This window comes from Talpa europaea (genome assembly GCF_964194135.1).
Source record: "Talpa europaea genome assembly, chromosome: 3".
In the NCBI taxonomy this organism is placed as follows: Eukaryota; Metazoa; Chordata; class Mammalia; order Eulipotyphla; family Talpidae; genus Talpa; species Talpa europaea.
In genome coordinates this window covers 3,962,326-3,974,412 of record NC_140069.1, presented here as the reverse complement: position 1 = coordinate 3,974,412, position 12,087 = coordinate 3,962,326, and the positions used below count along the sequence as shown (strand labels likewise).

Genomic DNA, 12,087 nt, shown 5'->3' with positions numbered 1-12,087 from the left:
AGCTCCCTGGCCAGGGATCGAACTCAGGCTGTAGGGGTGATAGTGCTGAGACTAAACCCTTAGTCACCAGGGAGGCCCCAGTTTTGTTAATCTTATAACCACTTTGGATTTAATTGAATTGTCTTTCTTTTATTTTTGGTCTAATTTTCACTATATTTTTCCTTCAACTTACCTTGGGTTCACCCTGTTTTTCCTTTTCTAACTGCAAAAGTTAATTTATTGATATGGAAGGTCTCATTTTAAAATACAGGCATTAAAGCTCTGTGTTTCCCTCTGCACATCCCTCATGTGCCTCCTGCACAGTTTGGTGTGTTGTGTTTTCAATTTGATTCATCGCAGGCTGTTTTCTATTATCTCTGTGGATTTCTGGTTTGATCTGATAGTTATTTGGATTATGTCTTCTCACTTTGCATGTTTGTGAGCCTCACACATTTCCTGCGTCACTAGACTTCTCATCGTGGCTGGGAACGGACTTGTTTGGTCACAGGGGTTGTGTTCTGGCCCCACAGGTGGTCTCCTTAGCAAGCCCCTCATGCTCTTGAGAAGCAGGTGTGTTTGGGGTCTCATATTTTATTGATCCCACTTTTAAAGTCTTATGTTATCTATCTCTATACACTAGGAATGGCCTTTCCAAAACACAGACCTCATTACGCAGCTCACCGCCTTAAACCTTAAGTGCCTTTCAGGGTACTCATAATTCTAGACATGTAAAGTGATATTCAAAATGACTTAAAATGGGAGATTTGGCTTCTGTTTTCCCTTCCGCTTTAGTCCACACAGTGGAGGTAGCGGATGTCCTTTTTGATCATTTATACCTGGACTTCCCTCTATTATAAAAAAGAAGACACTTTTATTTATTTATTGCACATCTTTCTTGATGCACACTGAATGGAGTTGGGGATATTAAGGAGAGGGTAAGAATCAAGGACGTCTCCCCAAGCCTCTCAGTTGGGTATTGGTATGTCATGTAAGATATGAAGAGAAGCTGCATTCAGTTTTGGAAATGTTGAATTTTGGTGTGTTTTCCTGTTCTTTGCATATTGTGGTGTCGATGGTGACCCTTGAACTGTGTTATGAGTGACAATGTCACGTGTCAGCTCTGGGGAATATTTTAAACTATTCTACTTGGAAAATGTCAGGGGAAGATGTGATGGCCACTTAGAGAAGATTTTAGTTTGGGGGAAAGACTGTGTTTCTCTTGCCTTTTTAACAATTTATTGACATACTTTCTTTTTAACAAATTGAAATCTTGTTGTATGCTCCTCACCCTCTTCTCTGTAAACGTTTGTTTGCTTCTTGTCCTAACGATCTCCTTCTTTTTCCCATGAGGTGACTTATGCCATCTTCTGTCTTTTCTGTAGGACTATAATGATGAAATCCGGCAAGCGCAACTCCAGGAATTAACATATTTGAACGGTGGTTCAGAAAACGCGGACGTGCCAGTGGTTCGTGGGAAGGCCGCCTTGCGCACACGAGGGGCGCCGACCCCCGCCGTCACCAGGTTGGTGCTATTAACTCAGTTGTCATTTTGTTTGTTAGGGAAGGGTGCCATGGCAGCAGTGCCCCTGTCTTCTTTATTAGTAGCCTAACAGCTTTCTCAGTGTTTGAATACAGAGCCTGCAAAAAGTGCTCAGATAATTTGATGCCTTATTCAGAGGCTCCACGTTGGACTGATGATTCTGTGCTTGCTAGCTGAGGGCTTCAGATAAGTTTACTTCATCCGTCATTAATTTCTTCAGCTTTAAACTGAGGCTAGTTTTTTTTTTTTTGAAGATTTTACTTATTTATGCATACAAGAACTGGGGTATGGGCCAGAGGCGTGGGGGGTGAGAGGATTCACCAAAGACAGAGTGGAGAGCAGAACAGGCGGATTGTACTGAAATACACTGCTGAGGGGAGCAGTGGGGAGACAGGAGAGGTCTGCTGCGCCGTGTGTATAGCTCCCTGGCCAGGGATCGAACTCGTGCTTCAGAGGCTGCGAATAGCTTTATAGGCCTCCCTTGTGCCACCAGGGAGGCCCTGAAGCTAGCTGTGATGGAAGTAATACAATTGGTATTGGGCCTCCCCGGTGGCGCAGCGGTTGAGCGCTGGGTTGCGAAGCTGCCTGCAGCCTCTGCAGCGCCGATTCGATCCCCAGCTGCTCCCCGGCCACCGGAGGAGGGTCCCACATGGCGCGCAGACCTCTCCTGCCGCCCGCTGCTCCCCTCAGCAGTGTCCTTCGGGCCTTCTGCCTGCTCTGCTCCCCGCTCTGGCTCTGGTGAATTCTCTCACCCTCCCGCGCTTCTGACTGTGCCCAGTGCTTGTATAAATAAATAAATAAATCTTAAAAAAAAAAGAAACTTTAAAATAAAAAAAAAAAAAAGAATTGGTATGCAAGTCAAGGTCTTGGGGACAAGTGTCTCCCCACTGAGAAGTAGGCCCCTCCCTGCTGCCTCTCCTGTGCTCAGCACTGAGTCAGGTGCCCACTGGGCCTCCAGGTGCCTGCTATCCTTTCCTGCCCGTAAATCCAGTCCTGCCTGAAAATCCCTGAGCTGACACAGACACACAAAATTTTTATTTTGTTCCTTGGATTCATGACTACTTGTAATATGAAAAACAGTTTAATGAATTCATGTCATTTTAAGCAAAGCATAAATTGAGATGTGACTGTCAAATTTATTGGAGAATTATTTTTAATTTCTAAACTTTGCTCCAAAGAACCTTGGTGGCAAGAAGTAAAACAAAATTTTCTCTATTGAAAAAAAAAGTGAGGGCTTCCCTGGTGGCACAGCGTGTTGAACACAGTGTTGTGAAGCAAACCACAGCCTCTGCAGTGCAGGTTTGATTCCCAGCCGGCCAGGGAGCAACCCACATGGTGCAGCAGACCTCTCCTGTCTCCCCATTGCTCCCCTCAGCAGTGTATTTCAGTCAGTCTGCCTGTTCTGTTCCCTGCTCTGTCTCTGGTGAATCCTCTCACCTCCCCCACATGCCTCTGACCTGTACCCCAGCTCTTGTATAAAAATAAATAAATCTTAAAAAAAAGTGAATCATTATAGGATTGCTATTATGATTTAATTCAATAATGTATGTAGATGTTCAGTAAATGATAAAACTTTTATTTCCATTTCTCCTACCATTAAATTTACTTGAAATCATGGTAAATACTCGCTATATTAGTTTCCTGTGGCTGCTGTAATAAATTACCACAAATTTGATAGCTTTAAACAATAGAAATTTATCACAGTTCTGGTGACAAGGTGCTTAAAATCAGTATTACTTACTAGACCAAATTCACCTTTCTGGCGGTGCTCCCTCTGGGGGCCGGAGGGGCGAATCCTGGACCCTCCTGCATGCCCTGGCTTGTGGCTGCACCCCTGTGGCTCCTCCCCCAGCTTGTGACCTTGGCCTCCCAGCCCCTCATCTCCTAGCTTGCCTCCTGTAAAGACACCTGTGCCTGTACTGACAGCTCCCTGCATCATGAGGCCTGTCTTCCCATGTCCAGGCTCTCACCCCAGGGACCACATCTGTGAAGGCCCTTCTCCGGGGTGAAAGGTGGCATTGCAGACTGGGGTCCTTGACAGCGTGGAGAATTGCGCACTCCCTGCCCCGTCGTGAGGGCTGCCGTGTTACCAGAACCACACCTCCCATTGTTACTGAACTTCATTTCTAATTTAGTGGCCAGGTTTTAAATTACATTGAAAATGTGATGGACACACACAGGAGGCAGAAAGTTTTCTGAGTTTTAGAGAAATATCTTGGGCTGCCCAGAGGAGAAATGATTCCTCTGATCACACTGCAGACATTGCTTCTCATTTACAGCTTTTCTGTTGTCTGGCGGCTGGCGGCCTCTGGCAGGGTGGTCGTTAAGTCCACGTTTCGGACCCCGCGCGGTGGCCTGCATCTCTGGCCTCTCGAGGCTCGGGCATGTGTGTGGGCTGGGCATCCTGTGCAGGGGCTTCAGCTCCTTGGTCTCCACGAATGAAGTTCACATTCCCAGAGGCGTTAAGGAAGCCCTTTGTTTGTTCTTCTTCAAGCCAGTCTCTCGTCTCATCTCATCTTTAATCTCGACTTTGCCACGTTCCCTGTGCTTCACCCTGGGCAGGAGCTGCTTGTTCCCTGGGTCTGCACCCCCGCACCTGGGCCACCATGCCCTCGCTGTCCGTCCCCTCCCTCGCCTGTCCGAGCCCTGCTTCCCTCTCGCCCCGACCGAAGCGCACACGGGACAGATACATCGCAGGGACTGTTGACAGGGTGCTTGACAGATGCTGATAACTTAAGCCTCACAGCCGCCTGGGAGGGGACCCTACTCTGTTAACCCATTTCACACGCAGACCCCGCAGGGAAGGGCCAGGATGGAAGTGGAGGCCACAGCGGGGCTCCCAGCGGGCTCGCCCGGCTTTGCTGGCTGGGCGGTCCTGGGCCAGGCCCGGCTGGGCTTCCAGCCAGCAGAGCCGCCCCCTTCACTCCCGCCTGCAGAGCAGCTGCCTTGTCCTGTGCTGCGTGTCGTGGCTTTGTTCTGCCTTGGTCTCGAACAGAAGACGGTCTTGCCTCCCTGCCTTTGATACCAGAGACAGCCGGAAGAGAACATGCTCTCCCGCGTGGGCCAAGCCAGTGGTTCTGTACAGACCTGGGCCCCGGCGACCTGCGCTCAGGCCCTCTCCTCAGCTCTGAGCACATGGGGGTGTTTTCACCTGCTGTTTCTTTAAACACTTGAGTTGCCCTTTCGTAGCTTTTCTCCCCAGGGCCGCAACCACTCCTGTTAGACCTGAGGCCTGCCCTGCCCAGCCCAGCGTGGGTGTGGGGCTGCAGCACACTCCGGGGCGTGGGCAGGTTAAGATCATGGGCCTGCATTGTCGTCCCCCCAGACACTTGCCAGCTCTCAGCTGAGGAGGGGCTTGTGGGGCCGCACTAAACTCTGCCCCGCAGGAGCTCATGTTTTGGAGCGCCATGAACTGGCGCTTCAGCCGGGCCTGCGATGAACAGCAGGTCCTGCCTGGACACCAGTGCTGATGCGGACATGCCAGGACAGGGGACCACCACAGTCACCGAGGTGGGCTGCAGAGCCCGGGCTGCAAGGAGCACCTGCATGGCCTGCTCCACTCACCGCGGAGTGCTGGTGTGGCCGGTCAAGCAGCAGACAGTTGCGCAGGAGAACAGTAGGGCGTTCTCGCATGTTCCGTGGTGAGGCCGTGGGCTCTCCATTGGTCTCCAGGGACAGTTGCTGCCGCTGCATGGCCGAGTGTGACTCCCGAGCCGGCCACACTCCCCCCTGGACTCACCTGCAGCATTGCATGTGCCGTGGTCGCTGATTCCATTGTGCTGAGAGCAGACCCAGAGGTGCCATTCCAGAAAGCAGCATCGGGCCTTGTTAGTAGTGATCAAGGTATTCTCATATCAAAGGCAAAGGAAAAGCCTGCTAGCACTGAGGGCCGCGAGGCGGCCACGGCCTCCTGAGGGCGTCTGCTGGAGGGAAGGCAGCTCAAGGCCAGGCCTCCTGCTGTCTGCTCTCAGCTGAGAACCAGCTCCCGTCTGTTCGTGAAGCCATCCTGCCTTGGGTTTCTTCATCGCCCTACAGTCTCGGATGACAAACATTTGCTTCATCGGCTCTTCCCATTGCCCCGAGGACAGGATGGACCAAGGGGTGCAGCAGGCTTCCCGGCCGGCCGGGGGCCTCCAGGCCGACCCACAGCGCTCTGTGGAAATGCAGCGTGGCTGCCTGGGCCTGCGCCTCCAGCTGCCCGTTCCCGCCCCCGGCTGACGTGGACGTGCATTGAAATGTGAGGCACATCTGACCCTCTGTTCGGACGTGTCTGCATCCTCGGCTCTGACCGCTGCTCCTGTGGGGGAGGCCCTGCACAGGAGTCTTCCTGCTCCGTGTCCCTCTCGGCAGCAGCAGCAGCACCTCTCAGGTTCCACTTTATCTTGAAGCTCGCACCCTTTCGGGGGTGAAGGAAAGCCGTCTGGTGTATCTGGGATGCCACGGGAAGGACACATGCCCGCCGGGGGCCACGCATCAGACCTGGCCTTGCACGGCACGGCCGCTGTCCACCTCACGCTGGGGCCTGAGGCCCAGGGCTCGGCTGCACTCGCCATGGTCCCAGGGAATGGCGCCCGAGCTGGCTGCTACCCCCAGCCTTTCTTCCCCCACACATTTTACTCTCATAAAACTTGTAGGTAGGAGTCAAGCCATGCAGTGCGTGTTTACTTTGCCCTTCCAGGCTGTGTTGCTGTGACCACAGGTGTAAACGAGAAGCTGGGGCTCCCGAGGGAGCGGGGCCCCGAGGAAGCGGGGCCGAGCAGGGTCTGCTTACTAACCAGCACCCAGTGCCTGTTCCTGCTCCGCGTGCTCCCCTCGTGTGAGCCTCACAACTCTCCTGTGGAGGTGGCTGCTGTGCACCCCTCTTCCAGACAGGAAAACTGAGCCTGCATCATTTACGTGTATTACATGTATGATTGTATATATAAAATCACACACGAGACTATATTATATGCATGTTCATTAGAGACATTTAGATTTATATGTGATTTATATACCATACGCAGTTTTAGTCATGCAGACCCGTGTGCGTATAATACATGTTTGCACGCACTAGAATTCCCTTTGTGCCATGAAGTCCTATTGGCTTTGACAAGGGCTTTGTGTCATGCAGCCACTTTTTTAATACCGCACAGGTTCATTTCATTTCCCTAGAACAGCCCCTCGCCTCGCCGTTTCAGACCCTCTCCCCTGCCTCTGCCTGCTCTGTTCTGCTCCTCTGTGCCGTTTGCTTACCCGCCTCTGTGTGTTCCGTTCTCTTGTGCGGCGTCATGACTGGAGTCACGAGCAGCGGCCCCTTCAGGCTGGCTCGCCTCACTTAGCGACATGTGTCTAGATCCAGCCTTTCCTCTCTGTGGGTCGCGAGCTCGGGTTCTTTGTTGCTGAGTCGTATTCCTCTGCGAGGCTGTGCCCGCTTCTCTTGTCCACTCACGCTGAAAGGCACCTGGGTGGTTTTAGTGACCGTGAACTAAGCTGCCGTAGACGCCCACGTGTAGGTTTTGTTTGGGGGCTGGTTCCAGGTCAGCTGGGCAGCTGCGTGAGGATGCAGCGGCCGAAGCCAGGGCAAAGCCCCATCTGGCTTTGCAAGAAATGCCACATCGTCGTCCTGTTCCCAGGCCGCCACGAAGAAGGGTCCTTTGTTCTGATCGAACTCATTTTGGTAGGAATGCTTTAGTTAGTAATTTCCTCACGGCAGATGATAGGACTGTCATTTCCTTTGGTTATGTGCCATCTGTACATCTTTGTTGGTGAACTGTCTGTCCAAATCTTTTACACATTTTTAATTGCATTGTTTTCTTTACTGAGTTTTGAAAGTTCTTTGTACATCTTGGGTGTTCATCAGACGTGTGTTTTTCAAAGATTTCTCCTTTTCTGTGGCTTGTCTCTTCATCTCTTGACAGTGTCCTCCTCAGAGCAGAAGTCTTTAATTTTAATAAGGTCCACATTATTAATTTTTATTTCATGGATTATGATTTTCATCTTGCGTCGAAAGCCTCATCAATTCAAGGTCACATAGATTTATCCCTTGTTTTCTTCTGTTTTAATCTTACATTTAGGTGTAAAATCCATTCTAAGTTAATTTCTCTGAAAGATGTCAGGTCTGCGTCTAGGTATTTTTTTAGCACGTGGGTGTCCATTTGTTCCAACACCCTTTGTCGAAAAGACTGTCTTCTCTCCATCGAATTCTCTTTGTTCCTTTGTCAGTGATCACTTGACTACATTTCTGTGGATCAATTTCCAGGCTCTTTATTTTGTTCCATTGATCTGAGCGTCTATTCTTTTGCCAATACTCACTGTCTTGATTACCGTCACTTGATGCTAAGTCGTGAAGTCAGGTGCGATGAGTCCCCTCCATTTTTACTCTCCAGCATCCTCCGTATTGAGTCTTTTGCCTTTTCATCTGTTCTTTCGAATTTGCCAGCCTATGAAATAGCCGGCGGGGACTGTGACTGGGGTGGCATGGACAACTTCTTCGAGTTCTGCCAGTGGAGTTGTGTATTCCTCGCCATAGTTTCTGTGCGTGCTGTTTCTGACTTGTACCAAAGCATTTAATTTCTTTTTTTTTTTTAAAGAGGCACATATTTTTATTTATTTGTTTATTTATTTGTTTGTTTGTTTGTTTGTTTGTTTGTTTGTTTATACAAGCACTGGGTACAGTCAGAAGCACGGGAGGGTGAGAGAATTTACCAGAGCCAGAGCGGGGAGCAGAGCATGCAGAAGGACCGAAGTACACTGCTGAGGGGAGCAGCGGGCGGCAGGAGAGGTCTGCGCGCCATGTGGGACCCTCCTCCGGTGGCCGGGGAGCAGCCGGGGATCGAACCAGTGCTGCAGAGGCTGCAGGCAGCTTCGCAACCCAGCGCTCAACCGCTGCAACACCGGGGAGGCCCCTCCTTGGGAATTTTTACATGGAAATGATGTCATCTGCCAGCAGCCTTTTTTGTCTTCCTCCATGCAATTCTCTCAGCCTAATTTCTTGTTTTCTTGAATCAGGGAGGACTTCCAGTGTAATTTGAGTGGGAGCAATGAAAGCAGAGAGCCTTGCTCTGTTCCTACCCTTAGGTGCAAAGCCTTCTGGGTCACACAATGTATTAGTGGTAGGCTTTGAGCAAATTCCCGTCTATTGCTAGTTTGCTGATAGTGTTAGAGGGTGTTGCGTTCTGTCATGTGCTGCTCAAAACATAGATTTTTCTTCTTGCACCTTGTTGAGGCTGCGGCACACACTGGTTTTCTAATGTTGAATCGTCCCTATAACCTGGAAGAAATGTCACTTGGTGGCGGTGTATAATATTAAGTATATACTTGGATTCAACTTGCTAATGTTTTTGAGGATTTTTGAACCTATGTTGTTGAGCGATATCAACTTGCGGTTTTGTTTTGTTTCTAATTGTATGTCTTTGGTTATTATGGGGCCTTTTTTGTCCCCTCATGAACCTCATTCTGGGGAGGTGAGAGAGCAAGTGGCCAGCCCCAAGGCACCCTCCCAAGGTTCCCTCTCCGCCTACAAGCCACCAGCCAGTGTGGCTCCCAGGGAGGACTCAGAGAAACCTCCTGGGAGGTGGCTCCTCCTGCAGGCCCCATGGGCCCATCACCTGGCCTCTCCTGGGGCTCCTAGGCCTCTTCCACCTCCCAACTAGTGATGCAGAAAAGATTTTGGGAGGCTCTTCCATGACCTGCCTCTCAGATTGAGATAGGCAGTGGCCCCTCTGCGTGTGTTTTCTGGAAGATACTGTGAGAACTGATGCCACTTCTGTACTGTTTGATAGACTTCCCCAGTGATGCCATCTGGGCCTGGTGCCTTCTTCCTGTAGATTATTGGTAACTATCTGTAATAGACACGTTTATTCAGATTACTTATTTGCCCTTGTGTGAGCTTTGGTCCTCTGTCCTCAGAGATTTAGTTCCCTTCACCTGACTTAGCAAATCTATAGGCTTCTGGCCGTTGGCGATGGTCCTTCCTTGTCCTTTCATGTCCTGGAGAGCAGTGGCGAGGGCCTGCCCCTTCCATATTGCTTTTTTTTTACCTTGTTTAGTCTTTCTAGAGGTTTACCAATGTTATTGATCTTTTCAAACAACAAAATTTTGGTTTTGCAAATTTCCTGGGTTTTTTGGTCAATAAAGTTTTATTGGAACGGAGTCACGTTCATTAATTTACATTAATGTCCACGGCTGCTTGCACAGTTCAACGGCACAGATGTCACAAAGATCTTATGTCCTGTGGAGGCTAAAGTATTTCCTGTCTGGTCCTTTTTCTCTGTGGTTTTGGGACGTTAAGCTTTTAGCTCCATGTTTGCTATCCCAGTTGAACTAAAGAACTTGATAACCCAGGCGCAGGCAACCCCAGGGCCTGCAGTGGCCTCCTGTCGTCTGGGGGCGGCTCAGGCTGAGTCTTGTTCTCTGATACGGTGCGTTTTCCTGTCCTTGTTGCTTCACTGGACTTGTACGTTTTCTTAGGGTTGTGCTTAGGTTGACCCGCCGGTCAGAGCGCTGCCTCCTCCTCCCTCTCTGCCTTAGAGTCTCCCGTGTTGGAGACACATCATAGGTATGCTAAGAAAATATCTTGCTTACTTAAGCGTAGTCTCTTCAGTTGTCACGCGTGATCTGGGAAGATGCATTTGCTTCTCCCGCGACCTCTGGCGTATGTTTGGCCCCTGACTTTGCTGACCCTGTGCTCAGGCCATGTTAACATCTCACGAGGCCTAGGTTTCCTCCTCCACTGAGAGGTAGAGGGAGGCCCCCCGAGTGTGGTGGTGTGGAGGGGCACAGCGTGGCCTCCGAGGGACGCCTTTCCCGGTGTCGCTGCCCTGCGCTGCACCCGCTGGCGGAGTCCTGGAGCTGCCGCTGCCGCTGGCTGCACTGGGCGAGCTGCCGAAGCGCCCCGGCTTTCTCTTGGCAGATGACCGTCCGCATTTGCTTTGCCTTTTTCTCTGCCTTTGTTTCCACTTACAGAGATGAGGGAAGGTGGCTTTTGTGGTTTCCGTGCCTGCGGACGGTGGGACGCCCGAGAGGAGGATGCGTGTTGCTAACCCGACCTTCTTGCTTGCAGGGGACGGGGAGGCGTCACCGCTCGGACGGTGGGAGTCGCTGTGCCACGAGGGACGGCCACGTCCAGGGCGGTGCTGTCCCCCCGCGGGCCAGTGAGCCGGGGAAGAGGACTTCTCACTCCCAGAGCGAGAGGCGTCCCCCCGACGGGGTACAGACCTCCTCCGCCACCCCCCACTCAAGACACCTACGGAGATTATGTAAGTGAACGTGGGGAGCAGCAGTTTGGGCGGGGGCGGACCCAGCCGGACGGGCCTGGGGTGTGGTGGCCAGGTGCCCCTCCTGACCTGGCCTGCCCAGCAGACACTTACCAGGTGCTGAGTGAGAACGTGGAGCTAGTGGGGACATGCACATGAAAGAAATAGCCTCTCTGAGCTCACAGCTGGAATCCAAGCGGCGTGGGGCGAGTCTGTGGGGAGCCGTCCAAGGCCGGGGCTGGGGGCCGGGCGCTCCGGCTCACATAGCCGCGATGAGATCTTCTTCCATCCTCCGCGCCAGGTCGCCTCTGAGTAATTCAGTCATTTAAAAAATAATTGCATACACATACCAAGCTGTTTTACCCTCAAGTGTTTCCTCTCAAGCACTGCTGCTCGCTATGAATTCTTGGTGGGGATTCTTTTCAGTGAGAAAAAACAAAAGTTCCCAATTTTTAAAAATATTGCTAATCAGTTAGCTTTCCATTTACTGTTCAGTAATTCTTTGATGCAGTTCATGGACTGAACATAAGAGAAAGAAAGAATAACCATGGGAACTAGGTGAGGAGAGGAGAGGAATTCTTAACAAAAGTACCTCGGACTCTCGCTGCAACCTCCCGGCTCTGGAGCACGGCAGGGCTCTGTCTGCCCACCCGCCAGGGATGCCTGGGTTGGCACGGACGCCTCCCTTTATCACTAACACCTGCTAGGCTGCAGGCTGGAGCGCAGTGCATTGCATTTGGCAGGTCAATCCCAGCTTCACCTTGTGCCGTCAGTGGGAGAATGGGGCTCCCTCTGTCGAGCTGTGTCGAGGCGGAAAAGGGCGTGCTGGCAGGCAGACCCCTTCCTTGTCCGGCGGCCACAGCCTGTCACGCAGCTGTGGCTGGAAGACTTGAGGCCATGTCAGGCCCACTGTACCATCCACGGGGGACGGTGCATTCGAGCTCTTTAGCGTTTTGGGCTTCACATCTTTCAGAGAGCGCTAGGCCCCCCCTCCACCATGTGAGCCAGGCCCCTGTGCGCGCTCAGGGTGCATAGGCCGGCGCGTCTGGAATGAAGTCAGAGGAACACAGATGACAATGTCCTGAAGGTTAAAGCCCAGGGGAGGGAGAGACAGTCCAGGCACTTGTTTTATCCTATGTGTAGCTCTGGTTTTTACTGATCAGTGATGGGAGAGGCATTATTCTAAGAGATAAAATATTTGGTTTCTAATGCCACTTCTAGTCATTTCACTGTCTCTTTCTTATGCAAATTATTTCACCTTATTGAGCCTTAATTTCTTCATCAGCAAACTGCTTCACTTAGCAGATGAGCAGAGTGGACCAGATGCTGTAACCT

At 51.2% G+C, this 12,087-nt stretch overlaps 1 protein-coding gene across 2 annotated transcripts in view; it reads left to right on the top strand.

Moving 5' to 3' along the window:
* Positions 1 to 12,087, top strand: part of KHDRBS3 (KH RNA binding domain containing, signal transduction associated 3) — a gene marked incomplete at both ends in the record, with an annotated part of 120,002 nt that overhangs the window by 71,901 nt on the left and 36,014 nt on the right. For both annotated transcript variants that reach the window (XM_084230295.1, XM_084230294.1), the window contains 2 exons: positions 1,362 to 1,501; positions 10,560 to 10,755. In XM_084230295.1, coding sequence (XP_084086421.1) covers positions 1,362 to 1,501; positions 10,560 to 10,755 — 336 coding nt within the window. The remainder of the gene's footprint in view (positions 1 to 1,361; positions 1,502 to 10,559; positions 10,756 to 12,087) is intronic.